The following is a 26,016-nucleotide window of genomic DNA, read 5'->3' as shown; positions in this document are numbered from 1 at the left end:
TGAAAGCGTAATAACTCACTCGGGAGCAGATCAACTTACACATGGGTTTCAGCTGGCTGACCAGTTCCTCCTTGGTCCACTCCTTCTTGTCGCCCCAGAGAGCCAAGTTCGGAGTGATGACTGCCATTTTGTTATCATCCGGATACGGAACGTTGAGATAGTGCACCAGCACGATGTCCGGATTTTGCAGTAGCCAATAACAACGCCGATGGAACGTCGGTAGAATAGCCGAGTGGACGTAGCAACCGTAAATGCACTGGAAATGATTAGCTCGGTTCAATAGCTGTCTGGAAAGTTAGTGCCACAAGACTTACCTCGGTACCTTGCACCTTCAATTTCATGTGATCTTCGCGGGTTGTTTTGCCATCTTTTCGTTTCTTCCAACAGTACCCATCTCGCCGATAACGAACCTTTTTCCTAGAGTACAACAGCATCGAACCACTTTTGGGCCTGAAAATGTAACAAAACAAAAAAAAATCCTCAAAAACATTTCTGAATCGTAACATAAATTGATTAATTTTATTATTTCTTTATGACGAAGAGCTACTTTCAGCTCTGTTCAAACATATAATACACAATGGTTAACAGATTGAAAGATCAAAATTCCTTTTTCAGATTGATTAGTGCAAAAAACTAAAAATATTTTCACTACTAAATATAAGTTTTTTGTAGTTGGTCTCTTCACAAAAGTTATTTGTAATCAATCTTTTGATGTAAGAGGTATATGGAATCTAAATTTTTTTAATTGAATTTTAAAATTATTGTATTTCACAACAAAAATGTAGGAAATATTATTTCGAGCAACTTCGAAAAAAAAATTACTTTTCTAGCTCACCATTTGATCGAGTAGCATGAAGAAGTAGGATGACTCTTGAAAAATCACCTTTTTATTCTAACCTTTTGGTGAGCAGTTTAGGGAGAAAATTGTTTTCTAAAGAGTTGTCAAACTAATTATTGTGAATAATTTGAATATAAGTCTTGATTTGCTTTTTTTTTTCATTTAAAACTAGTCAACCATTTAATATCAATATGCAACTGATGCTTGGTAACTAGATCAAATGAAGAACTACACGGAGAACCCGCAGATCACAAAATTACAATATTGCAATTGTTGTTTCACGCCCTGGTTGTTTTAACTAAAATGTTGTTGATTTAACTAACATATCTGTTGATTTTGACATAACCATTCAGGTAACCGAAATTGTTGTACTCAAATGCTGTCACTTGGCGGAGAACGAAGACAGCAAAAGACAGAACAAAAAACCTCTTCATTTCACCAGAAGCGTTTCATATTGAAAATTTTCAATGGTAAATGAACGTCATTTATGTTAGTTACGTAGTGGTCGTTATATGTAAGTGAAAGTATGCAGAAGAATATAACAGTTAATTGTAAAACAAGTTTTCCATGTGTTAAATAGATATTCCTACAGTATAAATGTTTAATTTAATCTGAGAGTAATGTATTCTAGGACAGTTCATGTCAATGTTATTAAAACCGCTTAACGCTTAAAAATTTGCTGCTAAAGTGAAGTGGTACTATTTGTATTTTCTTGAAAGTGTGTCTGTAGCATTAGGTTTACCAGCGAGCCATTCTGCAAGTGAAGGAAAAATTTCCTAATTCCCTGTGACCTGGTGAGTTCCCTGTTGAGAATTGTAATCTTTTGGTTCATTTCCATATCCTTTGTGAGTTTAGTGATAAAGATATAAGCAGTTAATTAGGTAAAATTTCGTTGTTCAAGCAGTGAACGATTAGCTGCCCCCGAAGAGGGTAACAGTAAAAAATATTTATTGCAATTGGCGTTTTAAGTTCAAATAACTGAATAATTGGTTGAAACAACTGAGACATTTTTTTGCTTTCATGCATACAAGTAACTTTGCTGGGATTGTGTCTTTGCTCAATTGCACGAGTGACATCTCATTGAAACGTTTCATTGATCGCTCAGGGTGTTTGGCATTGCTCAACTGAAACGTTTCATTACTTGTTGGGTGTCGTTGCTAAGCTGCCAGCACGATAAATAAAAAATGACAGATTAGTTAAAACAACAGTCGATTAGTTGAACAAAATTTTAACCAATCAAAATCAGAAAAACAACTAATATTTTAGTTGTTTTGCGATCGCTGGCTGTTCCGTGTAGGAAAGTAGCTTCTTCAGCTAAGTTGCTCAAAATAAAATTCCGTACATCTTTGCTTTAAAGTAAAATAATTTTAAAATTCAATTAAAAATTTTTTGATTTCATGTTTCAATTCAAACTCGAACCACTCTAATTACCCCTTACATCAAAAGATGCGCCAGTTGATCATAAATAACTTTTGTAAAGACAACTACAAAAAAAACTAATATTTAGTAGTGAAACTATTTTTGTTACGCTAATTTCCCATTTCGGACCACTGTGCACTGTGCCATGACAAGAAACAGATTCGAGAAAGTATATAGCGTTAGATGTTACTTGCGAAATGAGGTGTCTTCTCCATTGGTTGTAGCAGTCCTGGAGGTCTACTTCTGTCAGCAGGCTTTAAAATTTCCACCGCTTTTGATTTAACAGTGTCCACACATTCAAATGCTGTCCTCTCTAACGACTTGACTTAGTTTTTTTTATATAATCATGAATCGACTTTCGAATAAACAACACTTGCAAATGATTGAATTTTACTGTCAAAATTTATGCTCAGTTATTCACTTTTTAATGTTCAGCGACGAAGCTCATTTCTGGTTGAATGGATACGTCAACAAGCAAATTTGCCCAATCTGGAGTGAAGATCAGCCAGAAGCATTGAAGCTACCAATGCATCCCAAAAAAAGTCACTGTTTGGTAAGGATTATTGATCGGTGGCATCATCGGGCAGTACTTCTTCAAAGGCGACGATGGGCGGAACCTTACTCAGAATGACAAGAAGGTACCACATCCCACACGGCACGCGAAACAATGACCAAATTGAAAGCCGCCTTCGGTGAATAGTTTATCTCACGTTATGGGTCCGTCAATTGGTCGAATAGATCGTGTGATTTAACACCTTTGGACTGTTTCCTATGGTTCCATGTTAAGGCTCATGTCTACAAGGATAAATCAGCAACGATTGACACACTGGAAGCCAATATTGAAGCTTTTATTCGTGAAATACCAATATTGAAGCATTAATTCGTGAAACATTTGCATGAAATCATCTTCTAACCATAAATTATATTGATCGTTTCATCAATTCCAATAAAGATTTCATCAATTTTATCCAACTTTTTGTTTTTTTTTATCAAATCCTGTACCTCCTAAAAAATAAAACTTTAAAAATAAGAGTTACAGGGGGCAAGATCAGCTTAGTTAGGTGGATGGTCACAGTGATGCTACATTTTGCAAAAACGTGCAAATTTTCCGCATGTTGAAAGAATCATGTAAAATCTGCCGGATTCTTTTCCTGTAATTTTGCTCGAATGCTCAGACGACGATCTTTGTGGATTATGGATGTTGTGGACCGTCCGGGACGAAGATAGTCTTCGACGGTTTCACGTCCCTCTTTGAACCGTTTAAATCACTTAAAAACTTGTGGACGGGATAAGTATTTTTTCTCGTACACTTCTATCAACATTGCATAAGCTTCGGTAATCGATTTTTCAAATTCAACTACAAAATTGAAATTCACTCGTTGCTCCATCTAAACACTCAACATTTTTTCTTGCATATTCGAACAAGTGTTGGCCTCTCAGATTTAAAACGCCTTTTTGGAATTCAATGAAATCCCTTATGGTCCCTGTCAACCTTCCATATAGTGTTCATTTTGTGGATACTTCTAATTCTACTGTGTTTTTCGACACATCCATGAAAGAAGAAATTCGTGGAATCCCGGATCCTGTACGCCCTCAAGAGATCCCAAAAATTTTTAATAATAAATTTAAAGAAGTCGACTGTAATAAAATGTTTTACACTGACGGATCATATCTAGACGGGTCCACTGGCTTCGGTATATTCAATGTAAATTTCACCGCTTCCTATAAACTCAGTGATCCAGCTTCAGTTTACGTCGCAGAACTAGCTGCAATTCAGTATACCCTTGAGATCATTGACACTCTGCCCACAGATCACTACTTCATTGTATCGGACAGTCTCAGTTCCATTGAGGCTCTCCGTTCAGTGAAGCCTGGAAAGCACTCACCGTATTTCCTGGGGAAAATACGGGAACAATTGAGTGCTTTATCTGCAAAATCATACCAGATTACCTTGGTTTGGGTCCCCTCACATTGTTCCATACGGGGCAATGAGAGGGCGGACTCGTTAGCCAAGGTGGGCGCACTAGAAGGTGATATCTATGAAAGACCAATCTGCTTCAATGAATTTTTCAGTTGCTGTCGTCAGAAAACTCTAGCTAGCTGGCAGAATACATGGAATAGTGGAACTCTGGGACGATGGTTACACTCAATAATCCCACAGGTATCGACGAAAGCTTGGTTCCGGGGGTTGGACGTGAGCCGAGACTTTATTCGTGTAATGTCAAGGCTCATGTCTAATCATTATATGTTCAGCGCGCATCTCCGTCGTGTGGGGCTCGCTGAGAGTGGTGTCTGCGTTTGCGGTGAGGGTTATCATGACATCGAACATGTTGTTTGGACATGTGTCGAGTATTGTGATGCCAGGTCCCAACTCATAGGTTCCCTTCGGGCCCGAGGTATACCACCCTTCGTACCAGTCCGCGACGTCTTGGCAACTCGAAATCTTCCTTATATGACTCTCATCTATAACTTCTTGAAAACTATCAATGCTCAAATTTAGTGCTCTCCCTATCTCTTTCTCGTCTACAGCTCTACCGCACTCTTCTTTACGTTGCTGGAAGTATGGCCTGTGTAAACGATGCTTCGGAGCATGCACCTGCCTTGAACTGACTGAGTTGCTGGAAGCTACCCAAAAACGTCACATCAACGTCAGAACACACCAACGAAGCATCCCAATCCAGAATAATCTCTTCATTGCTACAAGCTGAAAAACATGAAGATTCATCGAACGCAAAATGTGTCTAAAAGATGTATGCCACAAACCAATGATGTATTCAAATTTCAATTCAATACTGTGTAGGTCCCACCCTCCCTATGTCCCCTTACTAACTGGGGAGTATGCCGCCCCGTAATACGGCATCCCTTTCTCTCTCCCTAACAACAAGACAATCGGCCACGTTAAGCTAAAGCAAATGAGCCTAATAAAAATTTTATTTGAAAAAAAAAAAAAAAAAACCTTCCATATATTGCAAGATGGGCATTATTAAATGAAAAAAAACCTAAAAATTTTTTTTTCTTATCCTGCACTGACACTTTCTGCTAATACCGGGCAACTAAAGTTGTTCGATGTATTTTTGTACTAATTGAGTTTCGTTGGAACCTTTAAAGAAAACGACTTCCAGTTTAGTTAAGTTTTTGATAAAAATACACTGGATAAAAAACTCAGTTCCGATAAGAAATAGTTTGAACAACAAGAAAGATATGAACGGTTGGCAGGGAACATAACCATGTACCCACAAAATCTTATATTAGCTTTCCATGCGTGTATAAGGCAGACATAAGACACCATAGCCTTACATCTGCTTTATATGCACCTACAAATCACACAACTTTGTGGCTACCCAAGTATCATCACCTATCTTGGGACAAAATTTTATCAAAATCAAAACTTTTTGTTTTTTATTTGAAAATTTGACTGATTTTGTGAAAATCACTAGTACTTTTTGTATCATTGTTCATTTTTCGACAATGACTGTTTGAGAAAAAAAAATGGTTCGTAATGTTTGGCCTTTTCAAAAGATAGTCTAGATCAATTTTGGAAAAACAAAGTAAATAAATGTGATAAATTCTTCATATTCAGAAAGATCAATTCAAATCTGATAGAGTGTTGCCAACTGCAAATACGATTTGGTACGAAATTTGTCTGGTGCGTAGACCGATTATGAATACTAGTTACTCAATTTCAAATGATACATGGAAACGATAAATAGTTACCATCAATGATAATAAGTAACTCTTACTCTAAATTAACGTCTAACGTAATAACTCGTTTTTAGATTACTATTTGAGAGATCAGTTTAAAAATCGGTATAACAATTTGCAGCAACATGCGCTATTTTTGCCTTTCTCGTATAGAAAGGCTATGCAATCACTGTGGATATCGACTTTTTAACCGAGGCCCGGAGGGCCGAATGTTATATACCATTCGACTCAGCTCGACGAACTGAGCAAATGTCTGTGTGTGTGCGTGTGTGTGTGTGTAACAAAAATATGCAAATATGTGTAACAAAAATATACACCCACTGCTATTGAATTTCATTCCGATCCGACTGCTGGTTCCGGAGATATAGGATGATATGTACCAAAACAATGAAAAAAATATGCACTCACTTTTTTCATAGATGGCTGAACCGATTTTCACAAACTAAGATTCAAATAAAAGGTATTATGGTCCCATAGCTTGCTATTGAATTTCATTTGAATGTGACTTCCGGTTCCGGAGTTATATGGTAATATGTGGAAATTTGAGAAAAAGTTTACACTCAATTATCTCTGGAACATCTAAACCGATTTTTGCAAACTAAGATTCAAATGAAAGGTCTTATAATATCCTAAAAATTTGTTAAAAACTTCCGGTTTCGGAACTTATTACCAATTTGATTAGTACCAATTTATTAGTACGTTTACGTCGTTGATGTAAAGCAGGAACAGGAGTGGTCCAAGGTGACTACCTTGTGGCACACCGGAGGTAATGTTAAACGAATTAGAAATAGTGTCACCAATTTTTGCCGACATTTTGCGATCAACGAGATAGGACTTTATCCAGTCTAAAAATCTACCATGGAATCCAATGCGGTTGAGTTTCGCTAGAGCGATATCATGATTGATCTCATCGAAAGCAGCTGATAAATCGGTATAGATAGAGTCAGTTTGACGACCCTTCTCCATCTCAGAAATGATGTGCGATGTGTAACAAACGAGATTTGTGTTTGTCGAACGCTTTGGAACGAATCCTTGTTGGTCGGTAGATATGTACTGTGAGGTACAACGGTGCATGAAATCCATGACAGTCAGCTCAAACAACTTAGAAGCTGCACTTAATGACGCAATACCACGATAGTTAGAGATTATATGTTTATCGCCTTTTTTGTGAACAGGGAATAATAGCGAAGCTTTCCAGATGTCTGGAAATATGCCTGATGACAGCGAGCTATTGAAAACGTTGGCCAATGGAGTTGCGATACTGGGAGCACATTTTTTAACACAATTGACGGGATACTTTCAGGGCCAGGATTCGAAGAGCATTTAAGGCGCTTGCACGCTTCGATCACATCACCAATCGATATAGTGTTTGGATGAAAAACACTTTATTTGAAAAATCTTGATCCATTCGTATCTATAAGTAAAATAAAGAGACATTCATGCGAAATGCATATAGAATCTGACTTCATAAGCATTTTTAGTCATTTTCAAGTGAATGCCAAATGAATGTACCATAAATTCCTTTCGAAATTCATAGTTTTTATACTTATTTTACAATATAAATGGAATTCATTCGAATTTGTTGAACATCTCCTCGATTTTGGCGAACCTTCGCATTAATTTGCGCAGAAAGTGTTACGATTGAAAATTCACTTTGACTGCATAATATTCATCAAAACCCTTCGTTATTGGATGGATTAATTAAAACAGATAAATAAATAAATGAAAGAAATAAATATACACTGATAAGTTATGTACAGTGCACATTTACGTTGTTAACGTTGCAAATTCAATTGTTTTCTACTTCTTATGGAATTGCATATATAAATCGTTATTAGTTTTGTTCAGTTGAAGTAAATGCAAATATGTCGAATTTTACACAACTTTTTTTTGGGTTAGTTTATAGAGCTTTTAAACTTAAGATCATTCGCCTCTTCGGGTCAAGAAAACTTTCTGACCCTATTTGCGGGGTTAGGAATCGAACCCAGGTGGGCTGCGTGAAAGGTGTTACAACTACTAGAAGTCAAAAACGGTTATAATTTTTTGTCAAATGGACTTACAGTCTTTAGATTTATTCTTTTCTGAAATGGTCTGATTATTTACAATACTATATTAATCTTTGTTTCTATCGTATCCCAAACGTAAGCGGTGAATGTGAGATGTGAAAGCAAACTGATCTCCTAACGAACTCTCGGTATAACTTATTACAACATATCTAACTCTTCATTGTCTTGCATCTTTACTCGGTTCTCAAAAAGATTTGTTAAAAGATAGTTTTGCTCGTATCTGTAAATTACATAAGTACAGAAGCGGGAAGATGTCGTTTACTGTGGGCAGACCACGCATCTCTGGATGTGTTGAATCGAGAACAAAGACGCGTGTGGAAAAATGCAAACTATATTGAATTTGTATGTATGATAATCTTACAATATTATTATATTACTAAATTTCATGAACTAGAGACATATTGACAAATTTGTTCAGTTATGATTATCGCAATCAGCAGTAATGTTTTTATTAGCACTAGTTAAACTGATTCTGCATGTACGCCCGAGAAAATCTAGCCCCACGAACAACAAAAGCTTTTAATTACATTCATAAATCCTTTCCAGAAATCGCATCTTCCGAATGCGTACCAGAAGAACCCTTTTCCGAGCAACGCAACACCCAGCAGAGGTGGCGGCGATGGTGGGATTAACCGTAATCTTATCGTGTTCATAAATTTCCTGCTTTTTGTACTTCCCGCGAACATACCGCTCGTACCGAACATACATTGTTTAGTTAGGTAGGCGTATGCAACCCGTATGCTTAGTTCCGCGTAGTTGAAAATATTCCACGCGAACCATTCGGTGGCAGACTTGCGATTACGGCCAGTTGGGCGAGCATTCGATCGTTCCGGGTGGCGCTAAATAACATCCTGGTGGAGAACGAAATAATTAACTCTGAGCTCCGATGCTCACACATTACACCAACCAACCCGGGGCTTTTCCATACGTGTACGGACGCTAATAATATAATTGTATAGAAAACTAACTTCATCCTTGTACGAAACCGAAGCGCTGAGGTAGAAATAGTTGTTGGGGTGCAAGTTTGCTACCGGAAATAAATTATGATATGCGCGAAGCACGAGCCGGATGCGGGTGCGGAACCAAGGAATTTCTTCTTCAGTTTGTATCTAGGAATGCTGGGGAACACGCGGAGATGGGGTCGTGTTCTTTGAATCTACGTGTGTACACACAGGTTGAACTAAGTTAAGGACTGCACTTACACATGAAAGTGCGAAGTGGTTTGCTAATTAATTCCAGGAATGTCTACTCACTCGTCTAGGAGCTATAGTTGAACTGGAAATCGTTGTGCGTTGCCTGATAGCACACACTCAAGTCAGTCTGGAAGTATTAAACTATGTTTTGAATGTTACTTGTTGCACTACTCCAAGCACGCCTATTTTTTCCGATTACATCTACAATACTGCTGTATTCCTTCAATGCCATCTACACGGATACAAATCCATTGCCGGTACCGTGATTAAGAAATTATGAAAATCAAGAAACATGTCTTCTTAAGGGATCATGCCTGTTACTGATCATTCATATGATTATGATATATGATTCATATCATGAGCAATAACTCATCATCTTGCTCATAGAATCATTAGTAATAGGCATGATCCCATACGAATATATGTTTAATGATATTCATAATTTCTTAATCATGGTCCGGCAATGGATTTTTAACCGTGTAGTTTTTTATAATCAAATAATGTTTCTAAAAGACATAGTCTAGACAAGACAAGGCAAGGCAAACTAGACACTAGACACAAAACATATTACACAAAGCACAAGCAAAGTCCAGAAAATCGTCATTTAATAGACGTGTTGCACCGTGTGTTTCGTCCCGGGTTGGCGGTTCAATGCATAGGGCGCTGGTCTAACAAACCAGTTGTCGTATGTTCGAGCCCCGACCTGGAAGGATTCGTAAACACGGAACGGAAACGGAAACAGAAAGTCAAATTCCACTACAGGAATGTAATACCAAGGCTTTTTGTTGCACCGCGCGGTGACATTGAAAGTTGAATGCAAACTGCTAATGCACTGCTGATCGATGACGAGACGCGAAAATAAATGCAGATTATTCTTGAACATAACCCTATTCAAGGCCTTCGTGAAGGCAAAGATATGTTCAGTAAGTGAAGTGGCAGATTGATATAATAAAGGCGATGGGTTGAAACTGATTTTCTTGCATGAATTGTAATTTTTAATTTGTTTGGGTGCATGATAGATAGAAACGTGCCTGGTTGAGAAACAGTAACGGTTCCGTTCGGCATTCGATAAAAGTGAATGTTAATGGGTATCAGAGATGCCAGGTAAAAATTTCAAATATCTTTAGACAGGATTGCAAAAGTCTGTATATCCGAAAAAAAACTGCTATTAGCAAGTCTTGCTGGCAGCAATTTCTCTATAAAGTATGATGCGATAAAAAAAAGGTTGCGACAATTTCTCTGTAAATTTTGAAGAAAGTCTACGAAAACCTTGATTTTCAAATATCTGCAAAAGTCTGCACAACAAAAAATGTCTGCAGCACTATGTACGAAATCGGCAGATTTACAGACAAATCTGCAGATCTGGCATCTCTGATGGGTATTCTTTGAGCGAGGATATGGTAATTGAAAGGCTTTTACAACTACATTCGAATGTAGCGATAATATATTTGATTGCAGCGAAAATGTGATCGATAGTATCCGGATAAAACATTAGTTTTCGCACACCCGTCTCTGGAATATGACAGAACGAATTGTAGGCTTCTAGGACACTCGACCTTGTGCCGCCATTCTCCAGTCGCACTGTACTCCCGTTGCGTTCGTATCTACTTCAATTGCGTACACCAATCAAGTGCAAGGTCTACCTCTCTGTCCTTGCTACATGTCCAGCCCACAGTAGTCTGCCGTGTTTTATAAGTCTTCCAATGCACAATGGTCAGAAACGGGAAATTAGCTTGACAAAAATATTTTCATTTTTAAATATTAGTTTTTTGTAGTTGGTGTCTTCACAAAAGTTGTTTGTAATCAAATGGCGCTCCATTTTATGAAAATGTTACTAGGGTGGTCCTCATTTAGATTGAAATCTGAAATCTAACTTTCTTAATTGAACTCAAAAATGATTTCGTTGTACAATAAATGTTGCCTAACATACTAGGCTAACGCGCCCACCTTCAGTCCCACCATCTTGGCGACAACCGTAGAAATGGCAACCCTGTGCTGTGTGAGCATAGGCAGATGAGAAAAGCTAATCTGTCACATCGGGTGAGTTAAAGGTAAACAAGAAAAAGAAAAAAGTAGAAAATAATAACGAACGTGCGCAGAGCAGCTATTACTAAAATCATTTATAAGACTAGGCATCAGCTTTATATCAGTATTTCATTAACCTAAACTTCATAGTAAAAAAACATACTGGTAAGAATTGAATTCACAGCTTATTATGAATTAAATGCTAAACAAATTTAAATACTAGGTAACCTGAACAATTTAGTCGCAGCTTATTAAAAGTGCATTCTACGCTACCCTGCTTATGAACTACAAATTGAACTAAATTATATTAAGGGAACTAAACGTGAGTAATCCAGAAATCAATTCGTATTCTATTCACTATTACAAATATTCAGATCATATTCTATAACTTAATCTAAAACCTATGTACACTGAACTAAACAAACTCACTGAAATCAAATATTGAAATTGTTTATAGGAAAATTATATTCTCTCTGCATAACTGGATCAAGCGTCTTTCATTCGTTTCCGGGCGAGAATCATAATTTCGGAAATATCCCGTTGAATTAAATTCAACAATAAAGTTGCAGGAAATTTTATTTTGAGCAACTTTACTGAAAAAAGCACCTATCTAGGTTTTCATTTGATCGAGTTACATCAATTTTCCCGAATAAAAGTAGGGTGGCTCCTGCAAAATCACTTTTTTTTTGTTCTAACTCTTTTGTGAAACGTTCTATGGAAAAGTTGTCTTCAGAAGAGTTGTTGTACTAATCATTGCGCACAATGTTGCTCAACCAAGCTTTTTCATATGAGCTACCAGTAAAAAGTTATGATTATTTTTTCATCAAAAACTAGTCAAGCTTTAAATATCAATATTCATTAGATGTCAGATCGATAAAATTGTATCCTATGCGATTCCTGAAAGGTCATAATATAAGTAAAAATTAAAGAGAAAATTGGAAGGGTGTTATTTTTTTTAACTTATTTATATTAGTTTTAAAAATATCTTCAAAAAACTCAAAAACATTGCATAACTCTTAAACCCCTTAACGTACCAACATACTTCCTTCAGCAAAATGATAGTATCAAATTAATTTCACAAGTGTTCCATACATGTTCCTTTCGAGAAATGAGACACACAAAAACTAAGAGCCAAGATTGAAGTAAATTTGTATTCTAGAACATGTCAAATTGTGCGATTTGAAAATCCAATGGCTTGAAAATCAATTAAATTAAAACTACAAATTGGTAGCGACTGCGACTTGAACCGAGAATCTTCTTATCACGAAGTACAGTAGTTAGTCTTGGTCGATACAATTCATTCAAATGCAAGATAAAACAAGTGCGGAAATAGGCCTCCTGAAAATTTCATTAAAAATTTTACTCGATTTTAATAATGACTTCATTATAAAACTTCTGATTTGACTGGCAATGTGTAGCTGCGAAAGCCCAAGTATGTGTTACCAATAATCATTAAATTTGAGCTATACAAATACAAGTGTATAACAAACCCAACATACTATTTATCAATAAAATTTTGGGCTAAGTTTTTCAGTGTTGAAGTACTGTTTCATAAATCCATGAGGTTCTCTTTCAAAAAGGCGGGTGAGTAATGTCAAAGACATATCTGGAGAATGTGAATACGAATAAAAATGATAATCGTTCGTATTAGTTGACTGTGTGAATTTTACAACTTTTACTGCATCGCTTCCAGAACTGAATCCAAATTCTCTACGAAATTCGGAGCAAATTTCTCGAACGCGAAGCAGTCAAATGCTGACTTTATTCGCACTCGTTTGGTGCTAATTTTGCACTGCGAAAAGTGCACAAAGGTAATCAAATTATTCTATATTTGCACTAAACTGATGATTTTTATCATCATTTTTATCGAGTCAATCAAAAAAGCAATCTTTATAGTTCTTTAAATAACATTTGGAACCATTAGAAGGGCAGATTTTACAAAATGCTCCCCATCGTTGTTCACTTTCCGTCGTATTTTGCTCCAATGCAAGCGACCAGCATGACGCAATCGACCTTGTTCGAAGAGAAACTAACTCCTGCAATTGATTAAATACTCATCTGAATTCTTGATACTGGAAATAAGCTCTGGACCTGAACCAATCGGAATGATGCATTTGCTTTACTTCCTGCTCAGTCAACTGTGCAGGCCAGAAAGAACGAAGTATATCGAATGTTAACAGTTTATACCTACCCAGGTACGAGAAAGGCGTCATGAGTTTTGTTATTTGATACTCGTTGATACCAAGCATTTCAGAAAACTTTAATTTTAAATTATTTGTTATTATGTCATACATCTGATAATGATAAGTAGATAAATTGATCATCATATTTCCGATGGCATACAGTAAAAATTATGTTGATACGCTAGATACATCTAGAGATATTCACGATCAAAAACTTATCACTCTTTCAAAGGGTAAATTTTGAAAAGGCGCCTCATAGTTAACGTATGTCATATTCACGACAAAACCCAAAATGTAGTTAACTACAAAAATGATAGGAAACAAATGAATTAGAAAGGAATACACATACATTTTTGTTGTATGCATGTATTTGTGATGTTTTTTTATGCTCAGATCACAGCATGCTGTGCGTTTGGCTGTCACTCGTAAACACTTGTTTTTTGATAGCAGACTCACCGTAGGCTCTCTGTAACATTTCGCACACTTGGTTACACTTTATTTCATTTTTCACGCAAAATTTAATATAAATTCTTTGACTCTTCAATTCTTCCATTGTTTAAACTAACAAAAATCGCCGAGCTCAAAAAAACACGCCTACACCAGCCGCTACAAGACAGAATGTAAACAATGAATACAGCTGAAAATTTCACCATACATTAGGGACATATGTACCAACACAATAAAAAAAAAATTTGACCACCGGACTCTTCAGACGCGCGCAATTAAAAAATTCCGGGAACTTTTTGAACAGACCTCGTATATGATGATTGGTAGAGCCTGGTTGGCAGCAGTCCAGTGACATAAGTTCTCCAATCTTCGTCGTGCAAAGTTGCAAGTTGACAGTGACATTTAGCAGCTCTGATCAAGAGGCGAAATCACATGAGAAGCAGAAAATCTCGAAACAAAGTGTAGAACAGAAGAAGCGAACAACAACAAGGTCACGGAAATTACATTCGGGTCTTTTGCAGTGTCCGGATGCATGCGTTTTGATGGACGATGAGACTTATGAAAAGGAGGACTCAAAAACCCTTCCAGGCCCACAATACTTTACTGTCGTCGTTGAGGACGATGTGAGCGACGCGGACAGGTCGATTCAAAAGGAGAAATTCGGTCGAAAGGTACTGGTATGGCAAGCAATATGTTCCTGTGGTTTGAAGTCAACCATTTGTTACACAACCGGAACTATCGATCTGAGTGTCTCCAGATAAGATTGTTACCTTTATATAAGAAGCATAGTACACCTCAACTGTTTTGGCCGGATTTAACGTCGGCTCACTATGCCAAAACCACTCTCAATTGGCTTGCGAAAAAGGGTATAAATTTCGTTGAGAAAAATATCAATCCACCAAATTGCCCTCAGCTTCGACCCATCGAACGTTACTGGGCAATCATGAAGAGGGTCTTCAAGAAGACTGGTAAGGCAGCTGGGACCATACAGGGGTTCAAAAAAATTTGGGCACAAGCGTCCAAAAAATGCGATGCAACACTTGTCCGGAACTTGATGAAAAGCGTTCTATCAAAAGTTCGAAAATTCGTGAAGGAATAACTTAAATTTTATCCGGTTTTCATTATGCTCAAGTTTAACCTCGTACAATAAAGGATCAATTTTTAGTTTGAATAAAATATTGGTTTTTATCATAATTTGAAAAAAAATTTTTTTTGGATAGCTTATTTTCGATACACTCCTTATAACCCTTTCAAAAGTATGTCGTTATCAAGCTAAGTAATTATCAATTTGGATAGCTAGAATTCTTGAATACAAGTTGAATGATTCCGAACAGTATCAGACACCACCATTTGAATCCTTCTCTAGATTACAGAACAAAAATTAAAAGTAAAGACCGATTAGGTTGCGAAAAATTATGAAATGGTATATCTGATGTAAATCAGGATTTGGTTAATGAGTTCATCAGCCAGGAACCTGACGAAACTTTCTAATTCCACCTGTAAGTGCCTTGGAGAGAAACAAGCTTCCAGCTAATTGAATCTTCTCAATTACATGACACTCCTGGATGTCGCCTCCGTGAACTCCCACGCGGCAAATTAATCTTCTCCTACCAGAATCGGCCGCTGGGGAACCCCAACACACGAATTCAATTTGTTCTTCCCAAAGTGGAGATAAATTATCTTCGCTTGTTTATTTATGTTATTTTTTTTTCAAAGGGAATTTTCATCGAAATGACCTCTCATAAAATGTGTTTCTGGGCCATCACCGGAACTCCAAAAGCAGTAACAGCAGCAGCCGTAACGCCAGGCACCAGCACGCACTGTTCGGTCTCTCGGTTTCAGGATTATTATCAGCAGTGGTGTGCGTGTGCATAAGCCTTGTGTCAGCTTTAAAGTCGACTCGTAATAAATTTCACACCGACTTTGCTGGGGTTTTCGGCACCGGCCCGGGGGTAGGTGTGAGTAGGTGTCTGTGGTGTTTACCCAAGGCGACGTTTTTGTCCGGTGTGCCCAAACTCGAGCCGGGTAGGGGTGTGAGTAGACGAGTTATGTGCTTTTCGGAGCGCAAGCCTTCGCAAGATTGCAAAGCGCGAAACAGAATGCTCAAAATTACTACATGGCACAATAATCATAAATAAGGCGGATACCGAGGGGGATGGCTGGGTTTGCGTAGGTTTATTTTGTTTTATATGGACACCGAATGATAAAATTTAATTAATATGTATTTGAGAGAATAAATCTTACTTTTTGGAAGGGCCCAAAAAAACGGCTTCACTTTGTGGTCAGATTCAATTTATGAATTATATTGACTAAGAAGGCAACGTTATCAGTGCCCTGCTCTGGAATTATGTGAAGAGAAACAGAGGTCGAACATAAAGATGTCGTCTATGATAAATATATAATTTTCACGGCTACAGTTGCGTTCAATAACAAACATTCTAAGGTTCCGAGCACGTTCTCCCGCTTTAATGACCTCGTTGATGAAAAACATCACGAAAATTGATACAAACTGCCCGTAAAAACATCTCCCACACAGCACATATTTAAGCTGGATGATATCTCGCATGAATCAACATTTTAAATTTCCGCGTAGTAAACTGTATCGTAAAACCCGTCCAACCCGTTCTGACGACATCAGAAACATTTAGCCCGGTATAACTTTTATGAAGCTCGTTTCGAGCGTCAAAAAACAATGCAACAGCGGAGATGAATCCGTAATTTTTTAAGAGGTGAGTAATATTTTTACAACTCCCAAATCGCGGCATGCAATTCCGACAGGCTCGGAACGAGGAGGAAACATGTTTTACTGGACGTTTCGTAATAAAAAGCTCAACATTTGACGGTTATCATCGTAGACAACAGGCAGGTGGGTTGTGAAATTTTAACAGCAACCATTTTGAAAACTGTCAATATTTGCTCATCTATCCAGAGTGATGAACATAAGTACGAACTCTCCAAGTATTTGTCGACTCTGACTCACCTTGTTTTCACCTCCTTCGACTGCCACTCGGAATGTTTATCGAAGCTGATGAGTATGGCGGCAATTTCCTGTAAGAAAACAACAATTAAAAGTAGTATTAGTTTAAGTTAGAACATTTTTCAATTTCGAAGCTAATGAAATCATCCATCAGACATTTAAACAAACGAATATAGCATCCAACATCCAACTGATTGAGAATTAAATGACCACCCCCGTTTCACAAAGTTGTTGATCACTTTTTTGGAGAATTACTAGAGCAAGCTAAAATCCCTCATAAAAATAATTCAATTGAACACTTCTTCCCACCTACCTATTTCAAATAAAATGGTTGTTGACAAGTCACCACAATGACACGAACGATGACAACACCCGTCATTTCTAAAGTTTAAAAAAACTTCATCTTCAGGATACCTACACATAGCTTATATAACTAAGAAATGTACCTCGATTTAAAGCAGGTGCTTTTGGTACAACTGAATAAAACGAATGCTGTTATATAGGGAAAAACTATTATTCAGGTTCAAAAACGGTGTATTAAATTAAAGTATCATGTACACTGAAATCGTTTTTTGCGGAGGATACGTACCGCATGGCAGTAATGCATAGTTTGCATAAAAAATAATGCATAAGTTTAAAACATTAAAAAAAAGCTACTCAGATGCTATGACTCAAAAGTTGTCTAGTCCCAGAGTGTCGGATTGTTTTGACATTTTTGAGATAATCCCAGATCTCAACATTTCATGCGTTTCTAAGTTATCTGGTATCAAAAACTTGATTTTAATTTAAATTACAAACTTCAATTTCATAAAAACAAAATTCCCAGAGCGAACTGAAAAAAAAAATCGGGATAACACAAAACTTATACTATGCTTCTGTCTGTAGAATATTTTATATGAAAAAAACTTCCGAAAAACTCGCATAATAAACCGCATAACTTTAACATTTAACATTTCAAGCATTTGAAACATTTGAAGTATTTGAAGCATTTGAAGCATTTGAAGCATTTGAAGTATTTGAAGCATTTGAAGCATTTGAAGCATTTGAAGCATTTGAAGCATTTGAAGAATTTGAAGAATTTGAAGCATTTGAAGCATTTGAAGCATTTGAAGCATTTGAAGCATTTGAAGCATTTGAAGTATTTGAAGCATTTGAAGCATTTGAAGTATTTGAAGCATTTGAAGCATTTGAAGCATTTGAAGCATTTGAAGCATTTGAAGCATTTGAAGCATTTGAAGCATTTGAAGCATTTGAAGCATTTGAAGCATTTGAAGCATTTGAAGCATTTGAAGCATTTGAAGCATTTGAAGCATTTGAAGCATTTGAAGCATTTGAAGCATTTGAAGCATTTGAAGCATTTGAAGCATTTGAAGCATTTGAAGCATTTGAAGCATTTGAAGCATTTGAAGCATTTGAAGCATTTGAATCATTTGAAGCATTTGAAGCATTTCAGGCATTTGAAGCATTTGAAGCATTTGAAGCATTTGAAGCATTTGAAGCATTTGAAGCATTTGAAGCATTTGAAGCATTTGAAGCATTTGAAGCATTTGAAGCATTTGAAGCATTTGAAGCATTTGAAGCATTTGAAGCATTTGAAGCATTTGAAGCATTTGAAGCATTTGAAGCATTTGAAGCATTTGAAGCATTTGAAGCATTTGAAGCATTTGAAGCATTTGAAGCATTTGAAGCATTTGAAGGATTTGAATCATTTGAAACATTTGAAGCATTTGAAGCATTTGAAGCATTTGAAGCATTTGAAGCATTTGAAGCATTTGAAGCATTTGATCATGACAATTTTAGCATTTATACATTTTTATCAATATCAGTATTTCAGGCATTTTCAACATTTTTCAGAATTTTTCGAAGTTTTATCATTTTTACGAAAACTAATGCTATTTGTGAAAAACTTTTTTATATTACACCTAAGTGTAATATCAAAACTGACGTCTCGAACGAAACCAAGTTCCGGCTTACTAGCCGTAGAGCTTTTGGTAAGTTTAAGGGGCAAAAGGGTTTTAGCGTCTAATTTACGTTACGTCTTAGACTCATCAGTGCGTAGCAGTTGGTGTTTAACTGTTACCTCCGACCTGACGGTTCTTAATAAATCGCTAGGCAGACGTGTAGTTAATGCTTTGAGCAAAAACTTTTTTAGCATAAATTAGAGTAGAACCCTAGGCATCTTAAACTTACCAAAATCTGTACGGCTAGCAAGCCGAAACTTGGTTTCGTCCGAGACATCAGTTTTGATATTACACTTAGGTGTAACATAAAAAAAAGTGTTTTGTAAATAGATGAGTCTAAGACGAAACGTAAATTTAAGCATTTTTAGCAGTTTTGACTCTTTTACAACTTTTAGCATTATTGCCATTTTAAGATGATTTTGTTAGTCTTTTTTAGCATTTTCAGAATTTTTAGCGTTCTTAACAATTTTAGCATTTTCACCATTTTTAGCCCTTTTAGCATTTTCAGAATTTTTATCGTTTTAACATTTTTAGAATTTGTATAACATTTTAGCGTTTTAGCATTTTAGCATTTTAGCATTTTCAGCATTTTCAGCATTTTCAGCATTTTCAGCATTTTCAGCATTTTCAGCATTTTCAGCATTTTCAGCATTTTCAGCATTATCAGCATTATCAGCATTTTCAGCATTTTCAGCATTTTCAGCATTTTCAGCATTTTCAGCATTTTCAGCATTTTCAGCATTTTCAGCATTTTCAGCATTTTCAGCATTTTCAGCATTTTCAGCATTTTCAGCATTTTCAGCATTTTCAGCATTTTCAGCATTTTCAGCATTTTCAGCATTTTCAGCATTTTCAGCATTTTCAGCATTTTCAGCATTTTCAGCATTTTCAGCATTTTCAGCATTTTCAACATTTTCAACATTTTCAACATTTTCAACATTTTCAACATTTTCAACATTTTTAGCATTTTTAGCATTTTTAGCATTTTTAGCATTTTTAGCATTTTTAGCATTTTTAGCATTTTTAGCATTTTTAGCATTTTTAGCATTTTTAGCATTTTTAGCATTTTTAGCATTTTTAGCATTTTTAGCGATTTTAGCATTTTTAGCATTTTTAGCATTTTTAGCATTTTTAGCATTTTCAGCATTTTTAGCATTTTTAGCATTTTTAGCATTTTTAGCATTTTTAGCATTTTTAGAATTTTTAGCATTTTTAGCATTTTTAGCATTTTTAGCATTTTTAGCATTTTTAGCATTTTTAGCATTTTTAGCATTTTTAGCATTTTTGGCATTTTTAGCATTTATTTTATATTTTTAGCATTTTCAGCATTTTTAGCATTTTTAGCATTTTTAGCATTTTTAGCATTTTTAGCATTTTTAGCATTTTTAGCATTTTTAGCATTTTTAGCATTTTTAGCATTTTTAGCATTTTTAGCATTTTTAGCATTTTTAGCATTTTTAGCATTTTTAGCATTTTTAGCATTTTTAGCATTTTTAGCATTTTTAGCATTTTTAGCATTTTTAGCATTTTTGGCATTTTTAGCATTTATAGCATTTTTAGCATTTTCAGCATTTTTAGCATTTTAGCATTTTTAGCATTTTTATTATTTTTAACATTTTCTAGCATTTTTAGCATTTTTAGCATTTTTAGCTCTTTTAACAAATCTAGCATTTTTAGCATTTTTGGTTATTTTGGATCTATTGGTATTTCACTTTGTTTTAACATTAATACGTCGTTATTTATACTATCTGTGGTCTTTTATGAAATGCACATTTCTTCAACCAGATTCAACAGATATAGAAAAAAATATGTTCATGCGTCATTTTTTACCTTTCGATGTTCTTACTTATTTCAATTTTTCCTAATTTTCTCGTGAAATTACACCTCGTCTCTGTCCGTATTGTACAATTGTTGAATATATAAACCAATAATATATTGCATAATTTTTCTTCCGCTTTTAAGTTTGTACTATTATTTTTAAATTGAATTGTTTTTTTTTGTCACAGTTAACGTTAACTTGCTTTGTATTAAAATCATCATTCTGTTAATATTTATTTCTCGCTTCTATACCGGACTTTGAAATAAGTCCATTTTTCGCATGAAAAGGCTTCTGAGCGTAATTTTTTGATTCACGGGTAATAGAATCACCTTAAGAGAACAATAATATAAAAAACCGTAGCCGAAAAGAAGAATTTATACGCCGCTAAAGAAGAATTTATACGAAAACCCAAGTTGCAGTACGGAGAGATATTATCCAACGAAGAAAGATGGATGAGTTTTTTCCTCGATATACTGAATGACACGTTTGTTACGTACGCGTTTGAGGATAGCTATCCCTTTTTAAGGATCTTTTGGCCAAGACACAAAATTTCCATGTAAATCGCACGACACCTACGATAATCAACTAGCTACATGTCAATATTGCCAAAAAACTGTTTACTACTGTTCATTTCCAAGAAAATAGATCGCTAGTTCCAGAACGAAACAAAAATTTTATTTTTGTTTTTTCAATATAATCTGCCTCGTTGAGCTTTTCAGTAAATGAGCCGGAATAAAAGATTTCTTGAATAAAAAAAACTAGAGTGTTCTTATTCAGCATGCATTTGTGTTGGGATATTGTCAACTACCTCATATTATCTACTAAAAAAGTTATATCAAGCCTTCAAACGGACTTTTAAAGAGCTAGCAAAGACCGATATGTACTATTGAGCAAAAATCAAATTCAGAATAACAAAGCTTGAATTAAATCTTCGATAAACAAAGGAAGCGATCCAATTGAGTCATCATTTTCAGATTCATAATTTCAGATACTCTATTTAGACGCTTTACCATTTTTAGATATTTGTATTAATTTTTTTATGCATACCATCATTCCTACTTCGATATGTCCGGTAATAAATCTTAGTTTGCTTCATTCTCAATCTCGGTTCGTCTCATTTTCCAGCGTTCAATTTCCCATCATTCATACACTAACTAATAGGAACGGAGGCAAAAAAAGCGTGAGCAAAAAAACCTTCATCTAGCGGCCTAAAGCACAACCCATCTGCACACGATAACTTCGGCGACGACTACGACGACGACGACCAGAACGACGGCGATGATGATGATGATGATGATGATGATGATGATGATGATGTTTTCCACCGACGCCAGCAACGCCGAGAACGACAAACGACGATGAAAAACCACCCCCGCACCAGAAATGGTCCGATTTTTGTGCTATCCTTTTCCCTACGAATCCAACTTTCCCACGATATCGCAGTCACTCCCACGACTCGTCTGTCTCGTAATCCTACTGTTGCTATCTCATCCTGTTTCTCTCGCCGACGCGACGAACGATTTTCTCCAATCTAACCCGCCCTGCCCTGCATGCCTCCGAAGCCGGAGAGGAGCATCCTCCGCTTCTCATCGTCACTTCGTTCGGTCTGTTCGATAGCTCTGACAGAGTTTCGAGCTTCAAAACGAGCGCATATAATTATTTCAAATAGATTTTTCCGGATTTGTTTCCCACCGCCACCAGCCGATATCACATCGGACTCGTCGTGTTCGTCGTGTGCCTCGAATGGACCGGATGGAAAATATAGCACTTACAGCACTTGGACCTTTCTCGTCGTGCCTTTTCGGGAAAGACTCGGCCGGACTTCGAGCGTGGGAGGATTTCGTGGATGGAAAAGAGCTAGTGCTGCTGGATTTTGCGCTACAACACTAGTGCTCTACACCTTTTTTGCCCCTACTTGGCACGGGGCGGGGGAGCCTTACTGATACAAGCAGGTCGTTTACTGATTGTAGAAGAAACATTTGTGCCAACCACCGCCGCGGTAGTTGGTATCGCCTTCTTGACCTCGTTTTTCGGTTCGCAGTGGCAGAAGAAAAATGAGAGGGAGGTGGCCTCGCACGTTGGTACATGCTTACATGGGACGGCACCGGGCGGACTGGGTTGCTGGGTGTTGAGATGGCGTATAAATATTGAATTACAGTACGGGTACGGGGAATGAAAATCCGATTTTGGGAGATTATTATTTTATTTTGACCTCTTTTTTGAAGTCACGTCACAAGGATTCTAGTACAGATAACAAACATACAGCCTCGAACGACATCCTGTGTGTGAATTTCAAATTTACAATACGTTGGAAACACTACTGCCACCTTATCGACTATTTGTCGCGATCTTTCAAAACGTTCCACTTCGTCTCGTTTAACAAAATCCTCCTGCCTGTTGTAATATATTCCAACTAAAACAATTTGTACACTTTTCTCACGATTCCCCTAAGTGTAAAAGACAACTTTATTTCCATACCATATAAAATCAAAACGCAAATTCGATCGGAACAAAAAAAAACAAATACACTCTTAATTTTTACCAACAGTAAAACAAAAATTTAGCGTTACGATGTGAATACTGCGCCCAAAATAGTTTGATCGCGGTGGCAAGTGTTCGCAACGCTGAATAGGTAAATTTTATATACAGTTCATATGCGAGCATGTATATCTGTTTTCTGTGATTCTAGTCTGATTAAAATTCAGTCCAATTGAAGGATTACCTGAAATATTTCTCGAAAACTATGTTTGTTAGCATTACGGTTTCTCCCTGTTGGTCCGGAACCGGAAATCGTATCTGGAGAAAATTCAGTAGAGAGCTATGAAACAATAAGACCTTTCGTTCTCACTCGCCGACGAACGACCATTGTAAGGTTAAAAACGAGGTTAAAAACCTTCCATTTAAATCTTAGTTTGTAAAAACCGATTCAATCATCTCCAAGAAAATCAAAAACATATTTTTTGCGCATATATACACAAACATTTTACGATCTCGTCGAACTAATTCCAATGGTATATGACACTACGTTCAATATTCTGATTTCGCTGTGATTGCATGTCCTTTTTATAGGAAGGACTCTAAAAAAACTGAGTGTCAAAACTTTCAAACCATCATACAAAAAAAAACGGTGCAAAACCGCTACGTGCTGGTACGGAAGAAGCAAACACAACCGCCTTTCGACGGAAGCACACAACGTGCTTTGTTCAATTTCGTAAGGTTGCCACATTTAAATCGATATAATTTAGGAGCAAAATCTGTAAATCTGTATCGGGGGTACAAAATTTTGTATTGAAAATCATATGAAAATGAAAATTAAAGCGTAACGAAATGAAAAAGTCATTTAGAGCGACGATGCAAAAAAGGGGTAGAAGTCTACTAGATTTGGCTCAAAACAGGCTATATTATTCACTTCATAAATAAACCGACTTCGGCTATACCGGTTCCCAGTCCTCGATTCCGGAAGTACCGGAAATAGCGGTAAAAACTCGAAAACGACATTCACTCAATTTTCTCAGGAATGATTTGATCGATTTTCACTAATTTAGGCTGAAATGAAAGGCCCTATAGTTTCATAGGTTGCTATTGAATTTCATATCCGACTTTCGGTTCTGGAGCTATAGGATAAAGTGTGTTCAAAATTGCAAACCGTCATTTAGTACGATAATTTAGCAAAATAAAGAAAGTTTTTCATTGACTTGCCATAACTGTTTACTAAATGAAAAGGTTTTGTTAATTTATACCCAAAAAAAGTGTCTAATTTTATTCAAGTTTCAAAAACAATTTCTTGACCAAATCTTCTAGTGATATTTTTGAAAATAAAAGTAATATGAGAAAACTTCATTACACTACTGTACAAGCCAAAAACCCTTCAATGATAAGATTAACACCGCTCAAAATCCATATTTGTTAAAAAAGTTTTTAAAGAGAGCGGGTTCAAGATCCGATTTTGATTGGAAGCCAATATGGTATGTTTATGCTAAATTTTTCTATCATATCTGGCATGTGTTCTTTAACATAGTTTTTGATTATAATGGTTTATTTACTTATCTTGAACATACTTCTGATGTTATTTGTTGTGAAAGCTATGATAATAATTAAATAATAATAATACTAACAATCGTAAGATATAATTGTTATTTTCATTGTTGGTTTCTCATGTTCTGAATTCCAGATTTTTCAACATTAATTATGAAGTGCTAATGATAATATTACGGATATCTTCCTGATTAGCATGAATCCGTGCTAAATAATCGATATTTTGAATGATTGATCTGATTATTTCAAAATTCTTCATGAAATTTGGTCATTTGTCTATAATTGTTAGCTTTATTTGCTTAAGAATAATGAAAATAACAATAGTTATTACGATTATTATTATTATTATCAGGTGTACAACTTTGCTTCCGCCGTTTTCCGATAGGTGGCTGTACCGGCTGAGGCTGGTCAAAATACATAGATGAGAATGCCTTTAAAGTGAGTGTGTACAGTGCCTAACGTATTGTCATCGCCGTTTCAGTGACAGTTGCTCTTGTTTTCGTATTATTCACGCTCGAAAATGTCAGTTTATGTGCCCAATTCTCGCCATTTGCGGGAAGTTTTACTTTTCTGTTACAATTCGAAAAAAATGCAACTGAAGCGTATCGAATGCTCTCAGAAACTTACGATGATGCTGCTCTGAGTAAAAGAACGTGTCGGGAGTGGTTTCAACGTTCTAAAAATGGTGATTTCGATGTCGAAGACAAACATGGTGGTGGACAGGGCCGGTGAAAGAGGTGGGTACAGTGAGTAGCACTACCCACCCGAAAATTCCAAAGGTGGGTAATTACCCACCTGAAATTTCGAATAAAAAACAATGGAAATATTAGCATTATTCATAATAATACGAATATTTTTATTTTAATTCGGAATAATAAATAAAATCAAAATTATAGAATGCTAGCTCTCAAGGTAGAGCCAGGATGTGAAGATATACCGCAGAAAGGTGAGATGTGACAAGGGTCATTTGAGCAGGCAGAAATATTTTAGTAACTTAACTTTTCCATTCCAGCAAAGGAACCGAGCTCAAGCATCTCATCAATGCGAATCACTCGGGTCTCTGAGATACCGGAAAATACCGATAAAGGTCTTTTACTCTTTACATTCCGAACCGGCAAAAGAAGATTGTAGTAGCAAGTAGAAAGTAACAACTTTTGGTAGCTTTGTCGGAATAGTAAATAGTAGAAGACCTTCATCGGAACTTTCCGGCAGATGTTTAAGGTCGACTCCGCTTTTAAAAAGTGAAAGTTAAGTTACTAAAAGATTTCTGCATGATGAAATGAACCTTGTCACATCTCATCTTCTATATCTTCGAATAAAGAAAATAACTCAAAATCTTTTGACGTAGGAC

At 36.2% G+C, this 26,016-nt stretch overlaps 1 protein-coding gene across 17 annotated transcripts in view; it reads right to left on the bottom strand.

Annotated features, from left to right (window-relative positions):
• LOC131436556 (calmodulin-binding transcription activator 1) overlaps positions 1-26,016 on the bottom strand; it is a 477,355-nt gene that overhangs the window by 35,211 nt on the left and 416,128 nt on the right. For all 17 annotated transcript variants that reach the window (XM_058605326.1, XM_058605327.1, XM_058605332.1 and 14 more), the window contains 3 exons: positions 16,854-16,921; positions 315-450; positions 40-256 (listed from right to left, as the gene is read on the bottom strand). In XM_058605326.1, coding sequence (XP_058461309.1) covers positions 40-256; positions 315-450; positions 16,854-16,921 — 421 coding nt within the window. The remainder of the gene's footprint in view (positions 1-39; positions 257-314; positions 451-16,853; positions 16,922-26,016) is intronic.

The sequence above is a fragment of the Malaya genurostris genome, chromosome 3 (genome assembly GCF_030247185.1).
Source record: "Malaya genurostris strain Urasoe2022 chromosome 3, Malgen_1.1, whole genome shotgun sequence".
In the NCBI taxonomy this organism is placed as follows: Eukaryota; Metazoa; Arthropoda; class Insecta; order Diptera; family Culicidae; genus Malaya; species Malaya genurostris.
This window is presented reverse-complemented; position numbering and strand designations above follow the sequence as displayed.